At 37.5% G+C, this 23,941-nt stretch overlaps 2 protein-coding genes across 5 annotated transcripts; one reads left to right on the top strand and one right to left on the bottom strand.

Moving 5' to 3' along the window:
* The first annotated feature begins 181 nt into the window (after nucleotides 1-181).
* LOC100176395 (ras-specific guanine nucleotide-releasing factor RalGPS1) lies at nucleotides 182-23,937 on the top strand. 3 transcript variants are annotated; one of them, XM_026835986.1, is made up of 22 exons: nucleotides 182-352; nucleotides 2,489-3,070; nucleotides 3,313-3,406; nucleotides 3,815-3,938; nucleotides 4,258-4,346; nucleotides 4,603-4,661; nucleotides 5,307-5,417; nucleotides 5,996-6,085; nucleotides 6,377-6,511; nucleotides 6,782-6,871; nucleotides 6,989-7,081; nucleotides 7,794-7,917; nucleotides 17,427-17,558; nucleotides 18,636-18,729; nucleotides 18,917-19,005; nucleotides 19,720-19,891; nucleotides 20,470-20,559; nucleotides 20,852-21,067; nucleotides 22,255-22,345; nucleotides 22,528-22,620; nucleotides 22,780-22,974; nucleotides 23,237-23,937. In XM_026835986.1, the coding sequence occupies exons 1-22, from the start codon at nucleotides 257-259 to the stop codon at nucleotides 23,270-23,272; spliced, it is 2,895 nt and encodes a 964-aa protein (XP_026691787.1). In that variant the 5' UTR covers nucleotides 182-256; the 3' UTR covers nucleotides 23,273-23,937. The 3 variants fall into 3 exon arrangements, with proteins under 3 accessions (XP_026691787.1, XP_026691788.1, XP_026691789.1); XM_026835988.1 differs by lacking the exon at nucleotides 182-352 and adding an exon at nucleotides 2,002-2,304; XM_026835987.1 differs by lacking the exon at nucleotides 20,470-20,559.
* Nucleotides 8,714-15,047, bottom strand: LOC100182666 (angiopoietin-related protein 2-like). 2 transcript variants are annotated; one of them, XM_009861441.3, is made up of 11 exons: nucleotides 14,671-15,047; nucleotides 14,456-14,587; nucleotides 14,256-14,356; nucleotides 14,036-14,197; nucleotides 13,629-13,769; nucleotides 13,414-13,573; nucleotides 11,413-11,528; nucleotides 10,403-10,517; nucleotides 10,070-10,229; nucleotides 9,665-9,823; nucleotides 8,714-9,551 (listed from the first exon to the last, which is right to left on the bottom strand). In XM_009861441.3, the coding sequence occupies exons 1-11, from the start codon at nucleotides 14,918-14,920 to the stop codon at nucleotides 9,443-9,445; spliced, it is 1,605 nt and encodes a 534-aa protein (XP_009859743.2). In that variant the 5' UTR covers nucleotides 14,921-15,047; the 3' UTR covers nucleotides 8,714-9,442. The 2 variants fall into 2 exon arrangements, with proteins under 2 accessions (XP_009859743.2, XP_018668875.1); XM_018813330.2 differs by having other exon boundaries at nucleotides 13,414-13,564.
* Nucleotides 23,938-23,941: the final 4 nt, after the last annotated feature.

The following is a 23,941-nucleotide window of genomic DNA, read 5'->3' as shown; positions in this document are numbered from 1 at the left end:
AAATTAGCCGCCACGTTTACGGTCTACGTCGCTCTTTCATTTACTTATTTTACAATAGGTGTGCAGAAGGGATTAACTGTTGCGTTAGGTCAGTAAACTCACTGCAGACAGGTTAATATGCTTTACGAGCGTCAAAATGTGTGTATTATTAATTATCTGCAAATTAACTCTTCTACCCTATTCAAGCAGCATTGTTACTGTAATGATGCAATTTAAAAATAAGTAATATTAACTGAAGTAGTTTTATATTTGCAAAATGTCGGTTAACCTATCGTTCAGTACGAACGATGAAGATTTTACCACTGCCGGCGCTAAGGAGCTCTATGTCGCTACACCGATACTGTTGGACAAGGTAAGCCATTTGTTTACGTGGTCGTGCTCGGTTTACAGCCAGTAAACGATCGTTTACACTTTACAGCTTATCTCTGTCTCAATGAAAGCAAGACTTTTTACTTGCTACTCAGTTATGTCTTACACAGTACTGTTTTATGGTAGACACAGTACTATGTTTTTAGCAGAAATCTCATGTTTACAGTGTATCTATTATAGTCCAGATTTTATAGTGAGTTGTAATGGTAGTGGTACGCATTAAATACGTGTTTTAGTATAATTGCATTTACCATCTCGAATCCCACCGCCCCAGCTGTGTGCACTGTCAGTTCCCCTATCATGCCTTTTATTCCACAAGCTATAAATATTTAATACCCGTTGCAACCAGTCTCCTAGTACAAGTCTTAGCACAGAGCAGATGCGTTCATTGGTAATGTAACGACTTGTGTAGCCCGCATATATTTCAAACGTCCCAGGAGAGCTGAAACGCCGTGTATGCGTGTGGTGCTGCAGCAGTATCAAAGCTGACAGGCTTACTATAGAATGAACTTTTAACTTAAAGATTGCAACAACGAAAGTAGAGCTTAAGCGTCAGAAACCCACGCAGTTACGTGCTGAAATAAACGACACATACGCAAACTGAGAGTAGGTGTGCAAGCTAAATACATTGCAATACTTTTACGTTCGCCACTTGGTTGTATTTAACTATAACCAAAGCGAGCTGTAAGGTTCTTAATCGATTTTAGCAGCGACTGAGCAAGTACACGACTGAAATTATCGATTCGTTTCCAGGCAGGGACTGAGCAACGTATATTCTAGGAAAACAATCCCTATTTCGTATGACAGACGATAGTCGGCAGTTTTACTAAAACGTTGCAAGAAACAGCTGGGGGTACTGTAGTGTTTTAGATCAGCAAAATTGACAGTATTATACAGATACTGTTGTTCTGTTACTAATCGAAACGTCAGTTTAATTATTCCATATATTAAGCGGATATACAATCCATCATATCCACGTAGGTTTATCACGACCTATTCGTCTTTTTTCGGTTTCTATTGGTTTTAAATAAAACGTTGTTGGCTGGAACGCATGGCATGACCACGTTGTGGTCGATAATTGTCCTGTATCGGTTTACTGCAAGAGGAAGGACGCATGTGGCGGCGACTTGTTGCTATAAATACCTAACGTCAGCAAAAGGAAAGACGTATTAAAGTGCCGCACAACATCATAGCGCTGCTTCGTGTTAGCAATTAAACGTAGAATGGTCTCGTTTGTCTGGATTGTTCAGTGTGTGCTGTAAGCTTTATACTGCCTCAGTGTGTTGTAAAAAGCTATAGCTTCAAGCATTTAAAGTTTATGATTAGGTTTGAAAACTCGTTTTTGTTGATTGTATGACATTCGTTGTTGTTTAGGTAATGAACAGTAATGCAGAGAAATAAAGGTATAGCTTCCAGACTGAGTAAGGCATTATTAAGTCCTCGAATGGTAAAACGTGACCAGACAGTATCGCACGTTAATCTATTAGATGATGATGTCTTTATTTCCGATGGAAATTGTGCCTATTTATCATCTGAGGACACAAGTGACTCCCTGAGTTCACCAAGCTCTCTCGTTTCTCCAACTGCTCAATACACAACCAGTATTGTGACATCACAAACGAAAACAACTAAGAAAATGTTGGCCCAGGAAATTTGAAATCAGAAACGTTTGTTGGGGATTTAGATTTTCCAACCATAGTTATAAGTTCTTCAGAGGAAAATTGCACCCCACTACCCCTACCAACAACATTTCTTCCGCGACCTGCATTTTCCAGCCCTTGTTTGCAAAACTGCAGCGATACAGACAACTTTGAAGATTCGTTTGTTTCTTCCGCAAATCCTGACTTTCCCCCTAGTTTTAACCAAAGCAGCAATGTGTCAGATAATGAATTAAGTTTTGATTCTTTTGATTCTAAAATTCATAATTCAGATGCCGTAAGTATGGAAGTTAGTTGACAGTTCCATTCGAAGTTCTTTTATACCTGCGATAAATTTATAAACATTGTTTTGATCTGTTAAACACCACCATTAAAGATTTTTTTGTAAAAGTTATTTACCAAATAAATAACAAGATCATTTTTAATTGATTCATTATTTATTGTTATTCTTTACTTTGTAGGTTTCAGCGGACGCATTCTTTCCAACTGCAGATTTCAAATCTTCTCCTCATAAACCATTTCGTGGTCGTCGTTGCAGTGACGGTACCATCAACGTTGCAGATCTTCGACGAACTGCGTCCAAACTAAGCGCACTATCTGCCCACGTTCATCAGAACGGGACTCGGTCACACCGCAGTAGCCCACAGAGCAACTTCAACAATCGGGCACTTCAGAATAAAGTTTTACAAAGCAATACAACACTTGGACCAAACGCTACAGTGGTCTCACCAATCAAGGTTTTCGTAAAATCTCCAACCAAAGAGTCTCTGGATAACATTGAGACACCTCTATCGGATAAGTCTAACCAAATATCGAACGCTTTCACAAATCAAACTAAATTGGAATCGCAACAAAATGGGGATTTATCATTTAGCCACAGCACTGCAGTAGTGAACTTGCCGCCAGAGAAAAACTCTTTATCTACAAGGACCGAGAAAGTTTTGCCCAATAAATCAAAGTCTCTCCCCCGAGATTGCTCTCCATCAAGAAGCACTCCATCCTCACAGTTCAAACCAAGACATCAAAGGTTATCAAGTGACTCGGTATGTGGTTTTTATGTATATAATGCTGTAAAAGCAATACTGCAAAATCGAAATGCATATGAGTTAACCAAATATTGTAGTCTATATTGGTATTTGAGTATATATTTTGTATTACTATTAAAATAGACATCGGTTAAATGTAAAATTACCCTTTATTTGTAATAGCCTAATGTAACCATGACATACCCGGTTAAATGTTATTGGATCTTCTCATATATTATATCTATTCTGTACATTTGTAGTCAAGTGCTTCAATACAAAGGTTTGGGAAAGCTTCTACATCCCCAAATTTCATTAATCTTACATCCCCACGGCCTCGACTGGACGTTGTAACTGGTAAGAAGTTTTCTGCGTTGAATAATTTATGATCTCTGTGTGGTTGCTTTAATTTGTGCGCAAGAAATCTATATTAAGGTTATTGTGTAATGACACAGTTCACGAGGTTTTAGGTTATCTTATAATGGTATAGTTCACTATGACCCATATTTTCTATATTCCTTAAATTGTATGTACCACAGAGTCTCACTTAGTATAACATTAACTCTAGCCTACCTTATAGGTGAGATTCATACTATAATTGGATTTTGCCCACTGCTTAAATCTCAGGAGATCACATAAGCAAATGTTAATCTAGCACTATCACACAATAGTATAGGAAAATAGTGGTAGATAGCCAGCAACAATATATATAAATACTGTGTGGTTGCTACTGATTCAAGAAACTTAATATTTCATTGGTTTTAGAATCGCTTTCAAGTAGCAACGATACAACAATTGCAATTCGTCGAACAAAATCACTTTTATCGAAAAGCCCAAGTTTACTTCGAAAAAGTCCAACAATATCTTCAAGAACCCAGAGCTCTTATAGGTGAGTCGCCATTAAACCAACAATAACAACGCCACATGTTGTTTTATTCAAGTTATCATGTAATAACTTCACTTGACTACCACTTTTATGAAATTAAATCACATTGTGTGAGGTCACAGCTGTAAATTTTCTAATAATAATCAAAAACAATAAATAAATATAGCACATATGATTTTATGAAGTAATGCCCAGTCTGTAGTCACTGTTTTCATCTCTGCAAACTAAGTCTGATATGGGCAAACAGCAGCGATGCTGGCAAACAAACAGACATTGAAGTTAGCAACCATGTTTCACATTCCTTACATGTGAATGTATGTAGGGAGCTTGGTCTCAATCAAACACCAAAGACAAGTGAAAATAAGGAAGTTGTTCCGCACTTGCCTCCTAAGTCTCCAAGTACTTCCAGACGTAAGTTGATTTCATTGTTGACATTTTCAATCTGATGCATTAAGTAGAAATGGTAAAGGAACTTCAAAAATATTTATTAAAAATGCAAACACTTTTAGATGTTTTATACTTCGGCTTGTTTTTTTTTATACCATTGTTTAAATTTATGCAATCAATTAATGTTAACCTTTGCAAGTACTTTCATTTTGTAACTGTAAATTTCTTGAAAGAGTTGAATTTAAATGCACAACTCAATTAAATGTTTAAAACTTTTTAGATCATTCTGACGCAAGTTTAACGCCATCTACTCGCCATAAAAGAAAAAAATCTTACCAGGTAAACTTATAACAACCAATCCTCTGTTAAAACAAACTTAGTCTATGTATTCTGAACATACTATTTGTGTATTAGACCCTATTATCAAATTCTAATAACCTAAAGACATATACCAGAAAAGGCACTCGTAATTGTACCAAAAGTGTCATATTTTAAGAAATATTTACATTGAAAAATTATGCTTCATGAAAAATGTGAAGGTCTAAAGAATTAATTTAGTAATACTGAAATGCTTATCTATGTTTGCTGGTGTAAAATTGTACGCAAGACTGAAAAGGTTAAGTTGAGGTTTCTAAATATTCAGTGGTGCTGAAATCTTTAACGCTGTGGTTGGACGGTGAATTTATCTTAATCTTGAAAGTTGTTTTTTCACCTTATGTAGTCAATTAGTTGTTATTAGCAAGTAAGATAAGTTGTGTATGTTAGAAATGATGCTATGTTCACTGTACTGTACATTACTTCTTGCGTTATTTTAAACCCATGTTATATGACATCCAGAAGCACAAGGGCCAAAGTTTTTTAAATGTAGGAGAGGCAGAGATAGGTGTAATTTTTTAATGTTCTTTATTTACTACCAAATGGGATGGGAAAACCCCTACCTACCATATATTTAAAAAAAAATATATATTTTTTTTAACTCCATAGAACCAGACAGCTGCTCGCAACAAGAACTGGAAGCCAGTGATCGATAATCCTGAAATGATGACGAACTTACAATATGAAGGACATTATCATGATGACAGCTCTGGTGAAGATGTAAGTAAATATGATTATTCTTATCATGGTATAAATAACGACTTATCTGGTATAAAAACGTGTATTTTCCGAAAATATTTCTGAAACGGAAATACACTACGTTTTTATATCAGATTAGCTGTTAAAAGATTGTTTACATCACATTATGCCTGTTAGCAGAGGTAACAGAATGCAAGCAAATACGGTTACTCAATAGCGCCACCTAGGCGTGACGTTTTATACACAGCAGTATGCTAGGTGGCACTATTGTGTTTTATTATTTTACGCAAGCGATTTCATGTTTGAGTGTTTTGTGTTTTATCATTTTACGCAAGCGATTTCCATTTTTGCTTCCAATGGAGCAGACTGACATGTTGTAACTGTGATAAATTCTGCATATCTGACCCTAATCGCCTGATCCATTTGTTCAATTAGAAAGATTATATTTAAATAAGAGACTGATGACGACATTGCAGGCGAAATATATCTTACAGAATACAATTCGTTCAACTTGATTTGCATCGTATTCCGTAGTACTTGACTGACAGATTTTTAATCTTTTTTCTTCAACACATTAACAATTGCCCAACATAACTTAGGAATGCGAGACAGACGGTCGAGTTCCACGCATGAAGAGCTTCGATGCCGTTGTGTTTGATGTTCTTAAAGTAGCACCCGAGGAATTCGCAGTAAGTACAACATACATTTATTCAATGCATTCATGTCATGCGTTTATATGTACTGTGGGGTGGGGTTGGAAATAGTTAGCATAAAATGCCCCATGTTTCGTGTTTTTAATATTTAACAATGCTTTAAAATCATGAAGATACAGGTATGGAATATAATTCTGTACTATTGTTTATTTTTCCACCAAATTAAACGATAAAAGAAAAAAAATGCATAAACAATCTCACCCACCTATATTTACTGTGAAAATCTCATAATACACATTTACTGATAACCGCCGACATATTCCACAGAAACAGCTAACCCTTCTCGACTTTCCCATCTTCTGTGCCATCCGACCGGACGAGCTTACAAGCTGCGGTTGGACGAAGAAAGAAAAGTCTAAACTTTCACCGAACGTGGTCGGTATGACGCAACGTTTCAACCACGTGAGTTATAAATTTAAACTCGTGCTCTGCAGTGAGAAACGCACTATATTTAAAAGATATTCAGAATTTGTATACACAATATAGAAGCTATCCGGATGGCCGTGATAGCAACATAACTACTTCCAACCTGCGTTCCTGGCTTTTGTTTTATAAAATATTAGTGAAAATAATATATATAAAATGTTTGTTTTTAATGACCATTGCCTAACAGTATAATATGCGAATCTTACCTTATGTTAGTAATGCAAAATCTATCGTTCTACATTACAGACGAGTTTCTGGGTGATTCGGGAAATCTTGAATGCAAGCACGCTCAAAATTCGAGCAGAAGTTCTTATTCACTTTATTAAAATAGCGAAGGTAAGTTTTCCAACGTTTTATCACAAAAAAGAACAGTATTTTGCTATGCTTTTAACACTTTTGATAAATTCTACTTATAAAGTCGAACATACCGCTTATAATGCATGTTTTTTACAGAAACTTGTTGATTTAAACAACCTGCACAGTTTGATGGCGGTCGTTCAATCGCTCAGCAGTTCTTCCATATTTCGACTCACCAAAACTTGGGCGGTAAGTCTAGACTTTTAGAAAAATAATACGAGTAGACGACAAACATATGGTTTCGGAGTGGTAACGATTAATATCACTAACGAATAAAATCCAAAACTTTCCCCAATTTATTTTGTCCAAAACTTTTCCCTAACGAATGCAGACCAAAACTTTTTCCCATCCCAAGGTTTGTAACCGTTACAACATGCCAAAATGTGCATTGGTGCATTCACTATAAATCATTCGTGATAGTTTACGACACGCTCGCTCTTGCTTTTCACCATAGGGATTAATTCGCCGTTAAAGGATTAGCACCAACTGCCCACAAACATAGTATTGTCATCCAAACAACGGGTGGTAGGAAAGACAATGATATTATGTGGTCGGAAATTTAATTACCGATCGATGGAAAGGACGGTCGTTGTTTTCACTGAAACAGTTACAATGTGAAATGAACCATTTTACACGAATCCTACGCTTGGATTTGTCATATTTTGAATAACGTTAACTGTGCCTTTAATTAATAAGATTATACAGCGTCGTATACAAAAGCTACAGTTAATATATTTTTTAAATACACCAAGTGGCATACAGGGGGCAGTTATTAATTTATTATAAACATCGTAAACACTTATTGTTTAGTGTGAAAACGATCTTCTGGGAATAGTTTCATTTTCTAATCTTAAATCTCGCTGTTTCGTCCGCCGTTTTAACCCTTATCATTCCATCTTAGCTTGTGAATCGACATCAAAAAGCGACATTTGATCGCTTACTTGCGTTGGTTAAAGAAGACGACAACCGATGGATGCTACGGTCGCATATTGGTGCAATCAAACTACCATGTATACCTTTCCTCGGTGAGTTATTGGGTTAAATAGATAATAGCAGCTGCGAATATTGGCTTCGGTCCCAATTTTTACGACTGGTCTGATTCAGCAGGTGTTTATTGTTACTTAATGTGTTTTCGTGCAGCTGTGGGCAAGACTTTTATCACATAAACACTAAACAGGCTTAACGCTGGTAATATTGGCATAGGTGTAACTTAAAAATGATATCCATGCACCTTAAATTCATGTTACTGTTTATAATTTAACATAATAACACAACGACACCAAGTATTAGTTAATATTATCTCAATTCAACACCAGTTAGGAACAAAAGTTTCAAACCCATTATTCAAATACCCAATTTCGCGGACGCAACCGCGAATAATCTTCCTTTTAAGCTGCCACCCAAGAACCACAAGTCGATACTAAGCTAACACCCCATTTGTCACAGTCAAACTTCATAAAAACACAGTTATTATACAATGTGCAGGTTTAGCAGATTTTCGCCAAATTTTTACAAAAACGCTTCCTCGGTCCGGTAACCTGCCATATGCTGTGTCGTATTTGTAACGAACTAATTTTAAATCACATGACGATTATTTTGTTCTTTTTTCACTTGGTTACCCAACCTTGAACCGTGCACCGGTCGTAATTATTACGTCATACACATTATTATAACGTAAGCTTTATAGTTTCTTGAACCGCATTTTTGCATTGAGGAAGTCGATTCGTTTTCCCGCATCACGCCCTTTGCTCTAATAACATTTCCCATGACCCCTGGTCGCATGGTCTTTAGTCGCAGCTAATTCCAAGATATCACTTTATCTTTTGTGCAAATAGCATGGTGTATTGTACACTGAACAAATAGAACACACGTGAAAATGGCAACATCGGATAAACAGAGAACGCAAACCATAAAAACAATGCACGAAATTGATGAAAGTATAATTGTAGATCACTACAGCGAAAATGACGTTGAAAAATCATAGTTTTACTTTTTTTACACCCGTCAATCAAAGTACCGGGTTTTTGGCAATATGTGTATTGCAAATACGATAAGTCGGATCATTATTAAACGCGCTGGTTTCCAGATTTAGATTAACGCAGTAAAGTCCCTGTGGTTGTTGTTGTTGTTCAAACACTTAATCCGTACAAGTTACGAACACATAGGAACCCAAGCCACTTACCGCGCGACGAAATCGTGAAACTGGCTGGCGAATAATGTCAATTTAAATCGTTCAAACCGACAGTTTAGATCCAATCACGATGATTTTTTAACTTTAAGCCATTTTTATCTGTCACTTAAGCGTCGATATTACGGACATGGCTAAAACTTCGTGATTATATACCGGTTTAAATTATATATCGGTTTCCCTTTGGTACAAGTATTATGCAAACATAATGTGCTGATTATGTATATTTTAAATTCAAATTCTCAACGAAATAATCGTGTCTAAAGTGACGTCGACAAGTGCAATTGTGACGTCAAAAGTGCAAATCGTCCCGGCGCTGCCTGTGCGTCCATTCCCGCTTGGACCAATTCCAGCCAATTGGATCACTCGATCGGTCTTATCTTCATAGAAACTTCCTTAAGCGAATATGACCCACCTCTCCATTCAGACCAGTATATACCGTCCTGGTACTGACTCCTGTAATGTCCGCCCCTTCATAAAACAAATTCGTTAATTAGCAACCGAGGCCGAGTACTCGTTCTATTTTATCGCAAGGTTTAGAAACTTTAAAACGAGGCTTGGTACAGAAATGTCGCGCCACTCACTTGTAGTACACCCCATTAAGATTTGAATGCGCGCACATATTGTACCACCACCCGCCGCGTTGAAAATCAGCGCAGTTCCTCGGGAATGGATCGTTGTCTGCATCAAACGTTGTGAATCTCATGTTGTTGTGCCATGTCAAGGAGTCGCCGGCATTTCCACTGCAAAACAAACAGAACATTCTAAATAACTTCCTTTAACCTCTGAACAAAAGTTCGTTTCCGAAACTAGTTGCGTTTAAAAAAGATCGTTTCTCGGAACGAAACTGGAAACGTTTTAAATATTTTAAAGGCAGAGTGAACCAAGTTCGCAAACTTCAACAGCAATTTAAAAAACTTTAACCACGAAAACCGCTTAATTTTACCGCAAACTATATAATCAACAACTAAACATATTACATCACCCACCTGTAATGTGCGATACGAAGTCGGTATCCTGTTTCCTCCGAATCCACTCTAAAGCTTCTATATTCAACGAACGTCTTCTTACCCCCCCAATCCTCCAAGTCAATATGTAGTTTGAAGTTAACGGTCGGTTGGCTGGTTAACTTGTGAATGTTTTCCAAACCTAAAAAAAAAAATTATTTTAGTCTTTTACAAACAAACTTTTTACATTTTTTGTTTGACAATAATCATTACACAATGATCACAATATGCATTGGAAAGCCACGCAGTCGCGCAGTCGCGCAGTCCGAATGACGATTATTAAGTTTTATTGTTTTTAATTACACCCGCACTCACCAAGCCAAAAGTCGCCCCTTAATTTCCCAAAGCCTCGTTTATAACTCGCCATATCTCGATAAAAGTTGACTCTTCCTTCGCTTCTTCTTTGTATTGTAATCCATCCTCCTGGGTCCTACATCACAATACCCTTAATTACGTCACTAAGTAAATACGTCACCCTATCATGCGCATTATTTTCGGAAACACGCGCATGACCGAACATAAACTACAAACGTATCTGATGGTTTCCGAGGGTCTAAGTGAGGACACAGAGCCTAGTGTGACGTCACGATACGCTTTTATGATATAAACGTATGCATGACATTGCAGAGAAAAATAGCAACTATGATGCCATCACCCTAACATTTATAGGTTAATTTTACATGCACCCCTATGTTCTCACTATATACGTTCGAATTCAGTAATTGCGGGATCTCTTTCAAGTCTCGTCTTTAGATTTTTAGCTTAGCAAGCATTACCCAGATCCAAGATAAGATTTTCTTGCCCCTGTTTACACTTGCTAACCACAGGCGCGGATTTTCGCGGATTTTTTGAATAGGCGAAATAACATTATAATTAGTGCAGTCGTTACGTCAGCGCGTAAGTATGCCCTAGTTTTCGCCATTATTAGATCATTACACAACACCAAAGAAAAATGAGTTTTAAGAGTGGCTAGCGTGGTCGCTTACTGATGTGTAAACAGCCATTACAGAATATGCTATTAACAACGTAACTATGAAAAAAAATAAGAGGCACTTGATAATTGAGGTACTTTGTCACACAATCTATTAGTTTTGTTAAATGTTTTGTAAATTTGATCCGTAGTTCCTGAAGTGTTGTTGAGATACAGATAAATACTCCGGTTCTTTATTTGAAGCGTGGTACAGCATTTTAAGTTGGCGAAATTATCTAGTAGTTTAGTTTTAATTCGACCTAGCATGTACATAGGCATGTAAGTGTTAACCAAGCCCCAACCCTTACATTTCGACCACTTTCTCTGTCAAACGTGAGCATTAAACATCACTTACTTGATTCAAATCGCACCAAACTTTTATTCGTTTCGCCACAGTTGGTATCCGTAAGTTGTAAACTCCGCTCTCCGTGTACCCTGCTCGTTGCACTTCAGTACAATCTCTATATCGGCCTGAAAATAAAGCATAAACATAAAATAAAGCAAATAAAATCTAAATAAAATGCAAAACAGTCGCATGTATGAATGAGAAAACGCGAGAATTGAACCATTTCCACATCTTTTAAAACGTGCAAGTTCTGGATGCAAACCAAGAAAACCTGGGATTTTCAGGGCATTATATTAATTATACATGTGAGAGCAGGTGTGTTTATTGCTGCTATCCGTTGTACACAGTTCCCGTTTTTGTTGCTGTATTTTACAATTCGTCACCTCAGGGTCTAAACTCATCCAAAAATAATTAAAAAATGTTATTAAACCTAAACAAATGTTACAACAATTGAGCGACATGTTTCCAAAACGTGTTTTCCATCTCCGCTGTGGCCCGAGTCGTCACTAATAAGTTTTCTCGGGCACAATGCGCTGTTTAGTAACCTGACCTTATAATCGCATGCGTACATGGAACCCGATGCTAGATCAACACGAATTGAGGGGCAGAATTATTGTCCCCTACAAGCATTAAAACGACCGCTCGTGTTGGGCCGGACAGCGACATGTTGTACCAGTCTAGACTACGAACAAAACGATGTCGCTTCCGACATAGTGTAGTCTGTTTTACCGTTTGTTGTTGTTGATTGTGGAGAAACACTTTGAATCGTAATTGGTTTGTAAAGTTCTCTAATCCACTTTACGTATCTTACCATCGAAAACGCAAGGCCCGCACCTATTTATATCCAACCCAAAGCTTTATCAAACTCTAAATCTTCGCACTCAAACCCGACTCGATTCGGAAATTGGAAACCAAGTGTTCGAAGTTGCCCTATGAATGAGTTTAACCTTTCGATATTGAAGATATGGGCATTGTTCGGTTCCTATATCTGGTATATCGCCACTGACCGTCGTCCCGCCCGGCTCTGGCCACTTAAATAAACACTCAGATGCCAGGCAAGGGACGGGAACGGTGCTTATACGTGTCTTTTCGATGGCACCCGAACGCTCCTGACACTTTAAGGACCCTTAAGCCTCAAACTGGCCATTCGTCAATAGTGTTTCCAGGTAATAATCTGCAACCTATCCAAACCCTCACAATGGTTTTCTCGCGCATGCTTTTGGCATCACTTTTTCAATGGAATTTTGCTATGGCCGAAGATACGAAGAATTAGCGTTTTAATCTGTCGGCTGTTGTTTTAAGCTCGTCGTCACTTTTCAGCAGCGTGCCCTATCTTGTGATGAATGGTCCGAGATATAAAACGACACAGTTTACGATGCTGAATCTTTCCCACGATGTGTTGTAACACCGGGTTTTATAATCCGACAAACAAACAACAGATCAACAGTTTGCACCAAACTACGCATCGTTGTTTCAATTGAAACTTACAAACAATTCCCACTTAAATCTCCGCTGCCCGCCACCAACACCTTATAGCGCAAATTTGTAAAGAAAATCCCATGGTTTTAACGCTGCATCTATTCTTATATGAACGCCGAACCGACACACAGTTAAAGGTGTTGCGAATATCGAATGAAAGCTGTTCGGTCTGTGCGCTCTGTAGTGACAAATCTCAAGCAAAATATTCTTCTCATACCATGTCGTCTACTTGCGTGGTTGTGCGTTTGATGTCCTACCGCACTGTCAGGTTATACCTGACTAAAAGCGCCGTCATTTTAAGCCTCGTTTGGAACTTTCTAACGACGCTCATGCATCAACGTCGCGTTGCGTTAGATCGCCACGTCAATTACTCCCCTCAGGAATGTTGATTTTCGTTGAAACGACAATTTTTCCTATACGAAACAAGACCGATTGTAATACAGGTTCTGTATTTCCGTCGCAAAAACATTGTTTCACAGCAAAACAAGCCACAAGACAACCTGTGCAGAATGTTGCTTAATAGCAGCTTACCTGGTGGTGGTCTCCAAGGCGCACTTGTGGTCGGTGTGGTTGGTAGAACTGTAATCGGGCCACGGATGTGGTTTCGACTTGGTCTACTATTGGCTTCGGCCGTGTTTGGTCTCCGTTCTACTACGAGCATCGGGTCTTGTATCGTATGGGGCTGTGTGGCCTATACAACGTTAAATACTGGAAAGTAAGCGACATAATTTGACTTATGGCGTTACCTGCACGTTTTCCGTTCGCTCTGGTGTTCGTGAGTTCGCGAGTTCCGCCATTGCTCGCCTTAAACTTTCTATTTGTTCACTTTGACGGTTGACCACCCCCTTTAGCGCTGTGTGCTCCGCCAGCAATTGGTTATGCTTGTCCTGTATGGAAACAGGCTCAAAACTTCGCTTTAAATGACTAGCCGGGCCATGATATTGTCAGGATGGACAGTCCAGGCATTGTATGAAGGTCAAACATTTCGATAAAAGGCCGTAGATGTCACGAAGCCAAACCTACCAAGATACGATAATAGTATCAGGTCGAAAGGTGACTTTCCCTTCCAGTTAAGATCTTTATCAAAGTAGCCTCTTACCATAAGCGTTCAATGTAACATCGAAAATGCCAATCAAAATGCGGTAAACCTTACCTGTAGTTCGTAGTGCAAAACTGTCCGGTTAAGCAGTTTGTTTTTTAGTTGTGCGAATTCCAGCGAGTTGTCACGTTTGTTGATAATCTCATGCATTAGTTGTGTGTAAAGCTGGGAGATGCCTTCTTGTGAGTTGCGGGATTGCTGCTTCAGCATATCAACCTATATACAAGAAACATATATTACTTTTGCATATTTACTAGTTGCATAAACGCATTACGTCCGTCTGCATCCGTTGCACCTCCCTAGCTGATGGATATTGTTGCCTTTCTTCTATTATGGCGTTCCTTGTGTCTTCCACCGTTAACTTGGCGCTCATGACTAAAACACAAAACATTACATTAAACAATTCAGAACCAATGGCTTATCGTGGTGCAGAAATTCACCCACGTAAAATAAAATAAAAAAAATCATTTTTACCTTGTCTGTACATTTGTAACAACGTGATGCCGTCTTCTTCGTTCTCGTTATTCCCGTTCACGCATATATGGCTGTTCGTAGGAACAGTTTGTGGCACCACGAACGTATAAGCGCATCGACCACGGCGGGAACCTTTAAATAATTCAAAACATAAACATCCTATACTGAGAGCAAAACTATGAGTATACGACAAGAATAGTCGCCTAGATATTTACTTTCGTCGTCCTGCGTATCCGGATTAAGAATTCTGTCCTCGTTGAAAGAAACTTGGTTGTCTTCTACGTCACGTTTGTTGCTTGTATCACGGTCCAACCCTATATTCCCCTCATTCAAGTCTTCGGCGTCTAATTCCATATCCATTACATCTTTTAACTTGGGCATTATTGGTACAAGTTCCTCGACGGGATCGCTAATGTTCTGCGCAGTAGTAAGCGCCCATAGCACCGACAATATAAGAAACCTCATCCCGACCCGATTAAAATAATCCACGGGAAATGCGATGCGTCTTTCCGGTCAAAATCTCTCCCTTTTCCGATAGTACAGAATTTCAAAGCCTTATTTAAGACCGCTGTAACCTTACCCCGAAACACAAATCTGCAAAGTAGTGGTCGGATTAATCTTACTGTAATTCTACACCTCCCATGTTTAGAAAGCAGAACGCGACTATAATGCAGGTATATTGGTCGCTGACAAAAGTCATTGTCGTGTCATGGGTGACCGGGTGTTGTAAAAGCAAATTACAACAACGTCTTCAATCAAATTTAGTTACAGTTTCGCCACGTTTCCTCATAACTTAAAACCGGCAAACCGGTGATCTTTCGTAGCAAAGGGCGACGCGTCTTATTACAGATAAATAATTGCCCCAACAGAAAAATATTTATTACATAGGTTTGGTTGGTGGTCAATACGGATAATACCGCTGTGTTAAAGCCATCAAAAGCCACCCAACACCAATTTCAATGTACAACATTACTTATCAGTAATATTGCTACCTTATGCGGTGACTCGGCAACCGCACTTTGATATGAGAAGCCAACATAATGCAATGCTTTATTAAACCAATCTCAGCTTTCCGTGTTTGACGCCGTTTTATCTGAACCAACTTCCCGGCTTCCGCTATCTAACATATAGTGAAATCCTTTTTATATCACACGCTTCAAAATAACGGGTATTTATTAAACACTTCAACATTGATAAAATGGCTTGCTTCTGATACAAACAATTTCTATTCATTCACGTTTTTAATAAAACCAGCGAAAAATTGATAACCGCACCCACAGTTTGATATGGCGAGTAACTCAAGTTATTGTTGTGGATTGTCACTCACACTTTCATACCAGCATACCGGTGTACGCCGGTGTCGATTTAATTAGATACTACGCTACATAACACTACAGCATGTCGAACGAGGCAGTTATTAGAATGGAAGGTCTAACCGCAGTACAGATATTGCTTCCACCAATGCACCCACAACCGCAAGTACGCTTTTAGGAAGATGCTTCTCTTCTATTCCTGACTTGGCAAGTGCGCCGAACATTTAATATCTCCCTCCGACTTTCCAATTGATTCGTTCCTCAGTTCGATTTTGAGCGACGACTTTTCGAGACAATGACAAGAAGAAGGCTCTTTTTTCAATATCTCTCTTCTAATTGTGCGAAAGTTCGAAAGTGATGCAAATACCTCCCGCTTAAGTAGCTCTGGGTCGCCCTTTTAAAAAGACAATTCCTAATAAACGTCTCTTTTTCAAGGACTTTTGTCTCGATCATTGTCGTCCCCGAGACAACCCACAACACAGCGTTTTTATCGATGTTTGTTCGCATAGAAAATATCACTCCGTCTGTTTTATGTCTTCGAAAACTTTGATAGGGATTTGATAGGGATGCCAATAATCGATTCGTTGTTCTGGTTAACAGCAATCGATACAAAGTGATGCTCATATCCTACTTTAACCATCAATCAATTATTTGAAAAATTAAACACCAATATATAGCGCATGAAATCTCTAGTGCATTTAATAAAACTATTCACGCAATTGAAAATTTAATTTACACCCCGCTGTTGATAAATGAAAATGCATATTATACGCTACCTACACGAGTATACTTTTTATATTAGCAAATTGCACGCTATTTGTGGGTCGGATTGACTTCCACATTTATTTTACCATTTATTAAAATAATTTACCAATAATAACTTTGCCGCACGTTTAATATAAACATATCACAAACTTTTGCTATCTTAAGTAGCTAAGTGGTTCTTACGGGTTCGATTTGCATAGCTTTGTAATAAATCGACGCTCATGCTATGATGACTCACTCGTAATCGCCCATTTCACCAAAACAACGGTTTCCTAAACTACGGACCTTGCGGCTCTATCCAACCCACCGGCATACGTCACTCGTGACGTCATCAATGCACGAAACTACCTAACGTTCTAAAAATATGAATTTCGCATTTTTAGTTCTGTAACGATCGTGAGTCATCTCGGTTTAGGGAAACAACAGGAAAAGTTTCTGTCTTCGTTTCAAGTCCGCTATTAATCCTCCGCAAATATCGCTAAGCTTGCCAAATCACGATCGTTTTAGGCTGATAAACAACCCTGGCTCGCTGGGCAAGTTTGCACTTAGGATTAATTGTATCTGGTTGCAGTAACACTACCGCCCACCAAAGAACTTTGCCGTCAGCAACACTTTCACGCCATGAACTGGCAAATAAACTGCAGCCATGTTTAAAATATTCGCTATCCTGTCTGTACCAACGTAAATACTTTAGCTTAATGTATCTCATAGTTACTTTTTTTAAACCATATTATAATATAGAATTATAGAGGCTTTTACTTGACAAAAAATCCGACAATGTCAATTACGCCAAATATATATCTTTTATTATACAATTGATTTGGACCTGGTTTCTTGGAAATAACTTGTTTTATTTCATCCCCACAACCATAGTAATATAATTTATTTTCCAGGCATGTACTTGTCGGACATTATGTACATTAACTCAGCCCACCCCGATACTGGGGGGTTGGAAAGCCATGACAGAACAAATAAGATGAACAACATACTTCGTGTTATTGCTGAGTTTCAACAATCAAAATATGGTAAGTTGTGCAGTGTCTATGTTGCTACCTATTGCACTCATACAGGGTTGTTCGTGTTTTAATCTTGATCAAAGGTTACCAGCTATTTTAGTTGGTCACTACTATAGTGCATTTCGCATATAAAAAAAAATATGGGTAATGAGCACTGCGTTGTATAAACAGTTTATTTACTTCATATAACTTGCGTTCAACTTACAGTAAATCCATATTGATGGACATTACATGTCTTGCTGGAGTTTTTGTCCAAAATCAGTGGCTATTTTAGTTATGTCAAAACTCCAGCCACATGAATCAATCACTGAAACCACATAAATCCAGACATCCTCAGAAAACAGATTAGGAGCTGCATTAGCCGACCACGATATAAATATTTTACAAGTTTAAGCCGCAAAACATGGGAATCATGGGATTGTAGAACCAATTTTCGGTGGCTTTCCATCAAAACAAGTTGTTGTTCCATTTATTTAAACAAGCATATCTCCCTTTACTTTTACTCAATCTGTCAATCAAACTTGAAGTAGCAAACAAAATTAAGAGCACCATGGCATAGCATACACCTAGAAAATAGTGCATTCCATTTTTTCCCCATCTTGGTTTGAGTAATTTGTTTTCTCGGTTATCATAAGCCTCAAGTTGTGGTAAATTTTGTTGTTTCTCCATCGTGTGTTAACTGATGGTCCTCCTGGTTATGAGGTGATTACAAACCGCCTGTCATGCTCAAGCCTTTTCACTCTACTGTCCCATCTAAGACATGCCTAACATAATGGAGATTAGCATTCATTGCACTATCATGCTTATGTCAGATAATCAAGGTGGATAATCCACAATCAAACCACATCACCTGACTTGGTCGGCTAATTTGTGTTTATGGCAGACCAAGGTATGCACAGGCTATTTCTCCTTACACCACGCACCTGTTTGTATACACCACAATGAAACATAAAACACAAGATTGCATCACATTCTCTACACAAATTCATGACACAAACATATGAGACAAGCCTTTACCATCTGTTTGCTTTTATTTTATGCAAATGGTATTATTTCACAGAAAAAAAAAACTGTTTTTCTTAACAGATCACTTACAAGAGTTGCCACACATAAAGAATTATCTCAACTCAGTCAAATACATTGAGGAGCTTCAAAAGTTTCTGGAAGAAGACAACTACAAGTAAAACTATATATGTAATATGTTTGAAAAAAGGATTCCAATATATTTCCTTTTTAATGATAACCATGGATGTACCCTTCTGGGGTTGCACATTCCTTGATTTTCCTCTGTTTGTAATGCACAAGAAGATTACGAATGATGAAAACTCTTCTTGTTTATGAAACTAATTTTGTAATTTACAATTCAGACTCTCCCTAAAGATTGAGCCTTCACTCAACCAAGCAACTACAACACCTGAAAGGAAACTCCATCGTTCTCGTGAAGAGTTGACTCCAGGTAAATACAACTCGTATTATCCAAGTAATAAGGGTCTGGTGCTACAAAAACTAATAGACAAAAATCAAGTCCAATCAATTTGTTTAATAAAAATATATATTTCACAAAATGGCATTGTCAGTCTCTTATTCAAATTGAAATAATAATCCTCACTGTACACAAGAATTGTTTTACTCTATGAGCAGATCAAGGTCAGGTTCGAGAAATTTATCACATACATTCTCCATGTTTCATGTTTTATTACTTATTTATACGGATGCCTTGAGTTATAGCCAACATACATGTATATAACGCAGTATGTTGCCATTTATTCCATGTTATGTGTATTCCTTAGAGAGGTTAGTCATAGAATCAATAAATATTTTCATCAACAATTCATTTTAATTCCTGTATAATCCACTGTCCAGACACCAGATGTGATATTTGATTATACATTAAATAGAATATTCCCTTTAGTTATATTGTGTGACTAAATTGTCATGGCTATTTTGGTAACATTGTTTACCATTAAATGCTATAATGCATTCTCTGCTTATCAGTTTAAAAAAACAAAACCTGTATTCCTAAAACTTGAAATAACTAATGTTCCTAATATAACTTATCTTTTAAGGGTTTACCTAGTATAAAATAAGTTAAAATATTATTTACATTAAGCCTGGTAGCAGAAGTAACGGAACATAACTTATGTCTGAAATATGAATTTCATTTTTTCAGCCAAAAACGTTCGTGTTGAAACTCATTTAAACCGTCACGTGTCGCAAACCCCTCCTGTACAACAACGATTTGTGCCGGGTCATCGAAAATCAAGGAGTTTAGGAAAAGAATTTGCGTTTACCAATCCCTCGAGTACAAGAGCAAAGTCGGACAGCTCAAAAATACAGAAAAGGTAAACACGGAAACTAACTTGTTTGGTGTGGAATAAACTTAGGGAAATGCTGTGTAAATACTAACAGAAAGAAGTTTTTATATTCCTTTTTTGTAGTACTGTGTGTAAAAAACTGAAAGATAAATGTATGTTTTGATTTTATTGGTGCAAGGTTGAAAACCACTGTTTTTTCGAAAAAACATAGTTCGAGTCCAAAGAGTAAACGCATGTTGGTGCATTGTACCATACCTGTTACTACCTTAGATTACTAACACAACACAAACTTTCATGATTTCTTACATTAGTTCTCTTGTTTTCTATCCTGCATGGTAGTTGTATGTGTGCTCAAATGTGCAATATTTAAATCATCGTAAATTATATTGTCACTACAATAGTTTTTAAGTTATATTATTTTGCATGAGTTCAGATACTGCATGATAAGCATAAATACATGAATCTCATGTTGTTTTTGTTTCTTTTCTTTCCATTTCAACCACACACACACAACACGAACTCCTACAAACTATCCACACGCCATTCCCTTCCCACCCCCTACAACCAAACACCCCCTAAAACCTCAACCCCCACCCCAAAATTAGGCGGTCACTGTACAGTCGTTCAAAACAGCGCAACGGGACGGTATGGTACATTTCACCGACGCGATACTCATCCGAATCCCTTGATACAAGGTTGGCATGATGTTGTTTTATTTTTGTTCGACCAAAACATTGTTTATCGAGTTTTGTGGATCCTTGTTTCACTTGTTCAGCATATGGCATGGGAATTTTTACAGCAGAGTTTCAGTTTTATCATTTTCACAGCATTTCTTTTTATATTACATCAATTTTATGATTATGTCTTATAAAACTGTGGTTTTTTAGCCAAATCATCTTTGCATCATTGTAAATTATCATCGTAAAAAAATCATTTACTGTAAATTTTCCGCTCTTCCATCTTCTCTAACCCCCTCCCTTATTTCAGCGGAAGTCTTCCACGTTCAGCCCTCCCTCCCTCCACAGTGACGACATCACTCCTGGATGACAGCATCATCACCACTCCTTCTTCCCTCGCATCTTCTTCCTCATCCGCAACCAGGATGTCGATCGCCGGCGGCAACAGCGGCTCCATCGGCAGCAGTCGTTCAAACTCCGGTTCCGAGTTCAGCGAGCAAGACGAGATGTCATGGTCCACTGACCGGTACGAAATTTGTCAAAATATTTTTGTTAGATTCCTTATTTTTATATATGATTTTTGCGATTATTTTTTTTTGATCCAATATTTAAAACAGGTCAATATGTAGTGTTTAGTTAGGCATTTATTTAAGATAATGTAAATTTATATGTTTTTTCGACCGCTATAATTTAGGAATTTTATCAGTTTACCCAGACAAGTTTCTCTAATTGAGGCATTTAAATTAATACTAACAGTCAAACTTATATTTGTTGGGTTAAGTTTACAGTCCCGGCATCATTCGTTGCCGTTTAAAACGACCAGGAAGAAGACAGAATGGAGGAAGGTTTATCAGGGAAACCATGGGAAGTTTAAGTTGATTGCTCCACGTAAGGAATGCAAGCAGAAAAGTGCAAGCCTACCTTTAAAGGCAAAGAAGGCGCATTGTTGGGTGGATCATGACGAAAGTTTAAAAGAACAAAGTGCCAACACCTCATATGAGTTAGATGAGTTTGTAATGCAGCGTCTGGCTGGTGAACCAACAGGAAAACTAGATGAGGGAACACACAGTAATGTAACGAGTTATGAGTTCAATATAGATGATGAAGCAGAATGTTTGATTCCTGAGGTAGCTGGGGTAAGGTCACCCATTAAAACATCAACCATGAAAACACATATTGATATAAAGGCAGCAGTGAGCAAGTTACAGATACATGATGGCTCTGCTATCAACCCAACACGTATAGCTGAGAGATCGCAGGCAAACAGTTACGTTAAGCAATTCTTTGTTTCTCCAAGACCAAGTGTCAGTCAATACTCCATTAGATCTTATCAAGGCAAGGAAGGAAAGGCGCTTTCACTTAACCCATCGAGAGCCACAATATTTGGTGGTTACGACCCAACTCACTATGATTATCCAACTAAGCGGAGAGATTGGAAAAGTTCAGTAAGGTTAATATACATAACAAGCAAGACATGTATTTATGGTGATTCAAATCTATTCATTCATTTTAATCATTAAACAAGATTAATAACCAAACATGAACAAACACGAAAATTTCCTTCATCAAAAGTTTTAGTTTTTAATGCTATTTCCTAATTTAATGAGAAATGAACTTTTTTACACATCTTTTTAATTATAGGTATATATGTATGGTATGTATCTGTTTAACAGATTCTGTTGTTTAGAATATTAACAATATCAATGTTTTCAGGCCAGCAGAGTTATCACTGGAGTTTCAAACTTGTCAGTTTGAAAGTTACCTTCGTCGCAAGTGTGTTTTGAAACACGGGAAGAAACCAACGGTAAGACTAATATCCATCAAATACTTCACAACATTGGTGTGAAGTTTGAATCTGTTATAAATGGAGAACACAACTTACAATATAATAACTTGTATTACATTACCCACATGTTGAAGTATGGGTTCAAATAATTTTCGCTAAAATTTAAATATTTTCAGTTAATTTTCCTCTTATTGATTTAGATGTCACATTGGACGAAGTATTGGGTGTGCCTATGCAACACACAGTTGGTATATTACGCGGCGAAGACAATAAGAGGACAAGATAGAAACCATGTAAGTAAAAATATTAAATGAAACATACAGTTACATTTTATTCAACCTATTGCTATTTTTGCCTTAAATCTGTATTAATTTAAATTTTCTCAGTAATTTAACTTCATTATAAAGTTAATAATCCAAAAGAAATAATATTTTTTTTATTTTATTTTGCAGTTTAAAGCCCGGCCATGCAAAGCTGTTCCAATCGATGGTTGGATGGTTTTATATTCAGAAGATCCTTCACGTCTTGATTGTTTTCAACTATCCAACCCTGAGAGTGGAAATATTTATCGATTTCAAGCGGAAAGCAAAGAAATTGCGCTTGTGTGGATAAACAACCTCAAAGAGGCGGTCAAGGGTTATCCCCAGGTATTTGAAACACTGTTATGTCTATATATACTTGGAAATAAAACTTCTTTTGATCATTTTTATGGGGTCTATATTTTTTTCTGTATAAAAAAAAATTGTCGTTATTGGTTGGTGTATGGTGTTTCCGTGTCATTTTTTAAACTAATATATTAGTTGTCAAAATAAAACTATGGCTGTTAAACTTCTTGTGAATTTGTATTACTATTTCACAGGTTCTACATTTTATATTTCAACATTGCTAACGGTTATTTTTCTGTTCCAGCCTGAACGTGATCTGATCAATCTGGAAGACACGTGACCAGAATATTCACTCAGTTCAACATTAACTGTGTAGAAAGTGCATCAGTGGCAGTGCAAGCTCGCTACAAGGACACTGTGATAAGCCCTGGTTGAGCATTCGAACCTTGGTTGAAAGCCGTCGCAATTATTTTTAAAAAATCGTTTGCGACATTTTTAACATTTTTTAACAAAGACAAACAGATACATTATTTAAGAGTTTACAAAGTTTTTCAATTTCTCCCACAATGCATCGTTACCACTGTTGGCGAGGCTTGTTGTTTGGGCGTCTGGTGCCGTACTTGAATTTGGTGCCACTACTAAGCTGAATGGAAACAGTTTCGAAAAATAACATCAAGTGCTTCAACATCAGATCTTTATTTGTTTTACTTCTTCTGCTTAAATGTTGCAACAGTAAGGAACTAGATAGCACTTTGTTGCAGCACATTTAAAAATTGCGGACTCTTTTCAAGACACAACGCAAATGAAGCTACGTTTAATTTTCACGCTGCTGACTGCTTGTAGTTGTAAGTGCTTTGTTGCCGTGACAACTCCAGTAATGTGGTCAACCCTTCTATTTATACCTGGTATAGAAGTGCCTCTGCTTGGTGCTTAGGAACTGCCATTAATAGTTTATTGCGAATACTTGCTCTCGTACAAATGATAATAAAGCATTTACGAACCCTTTGCA

The sequence above is a fragment of the Ciona intestinalis genome, chromosome 9 (genome assembly GCF_000224145.3).
Source record: "Ciona intestinalis chromosome 9, KH, whole genome shotgun sequence".
Taxonomy (NCBI): domain Eukaryota; kingdom Metazoa; phylum Chordata; class Ascidiacea; order Phlebobranchia; family Cionidae; genus Ciona; species Ciona intestinalis.
The sequence above is the reverse complement of the archived record's forward strand: the minus strand, read 5'-3'. Positions and strand labels throughout refer to the sequence as shown.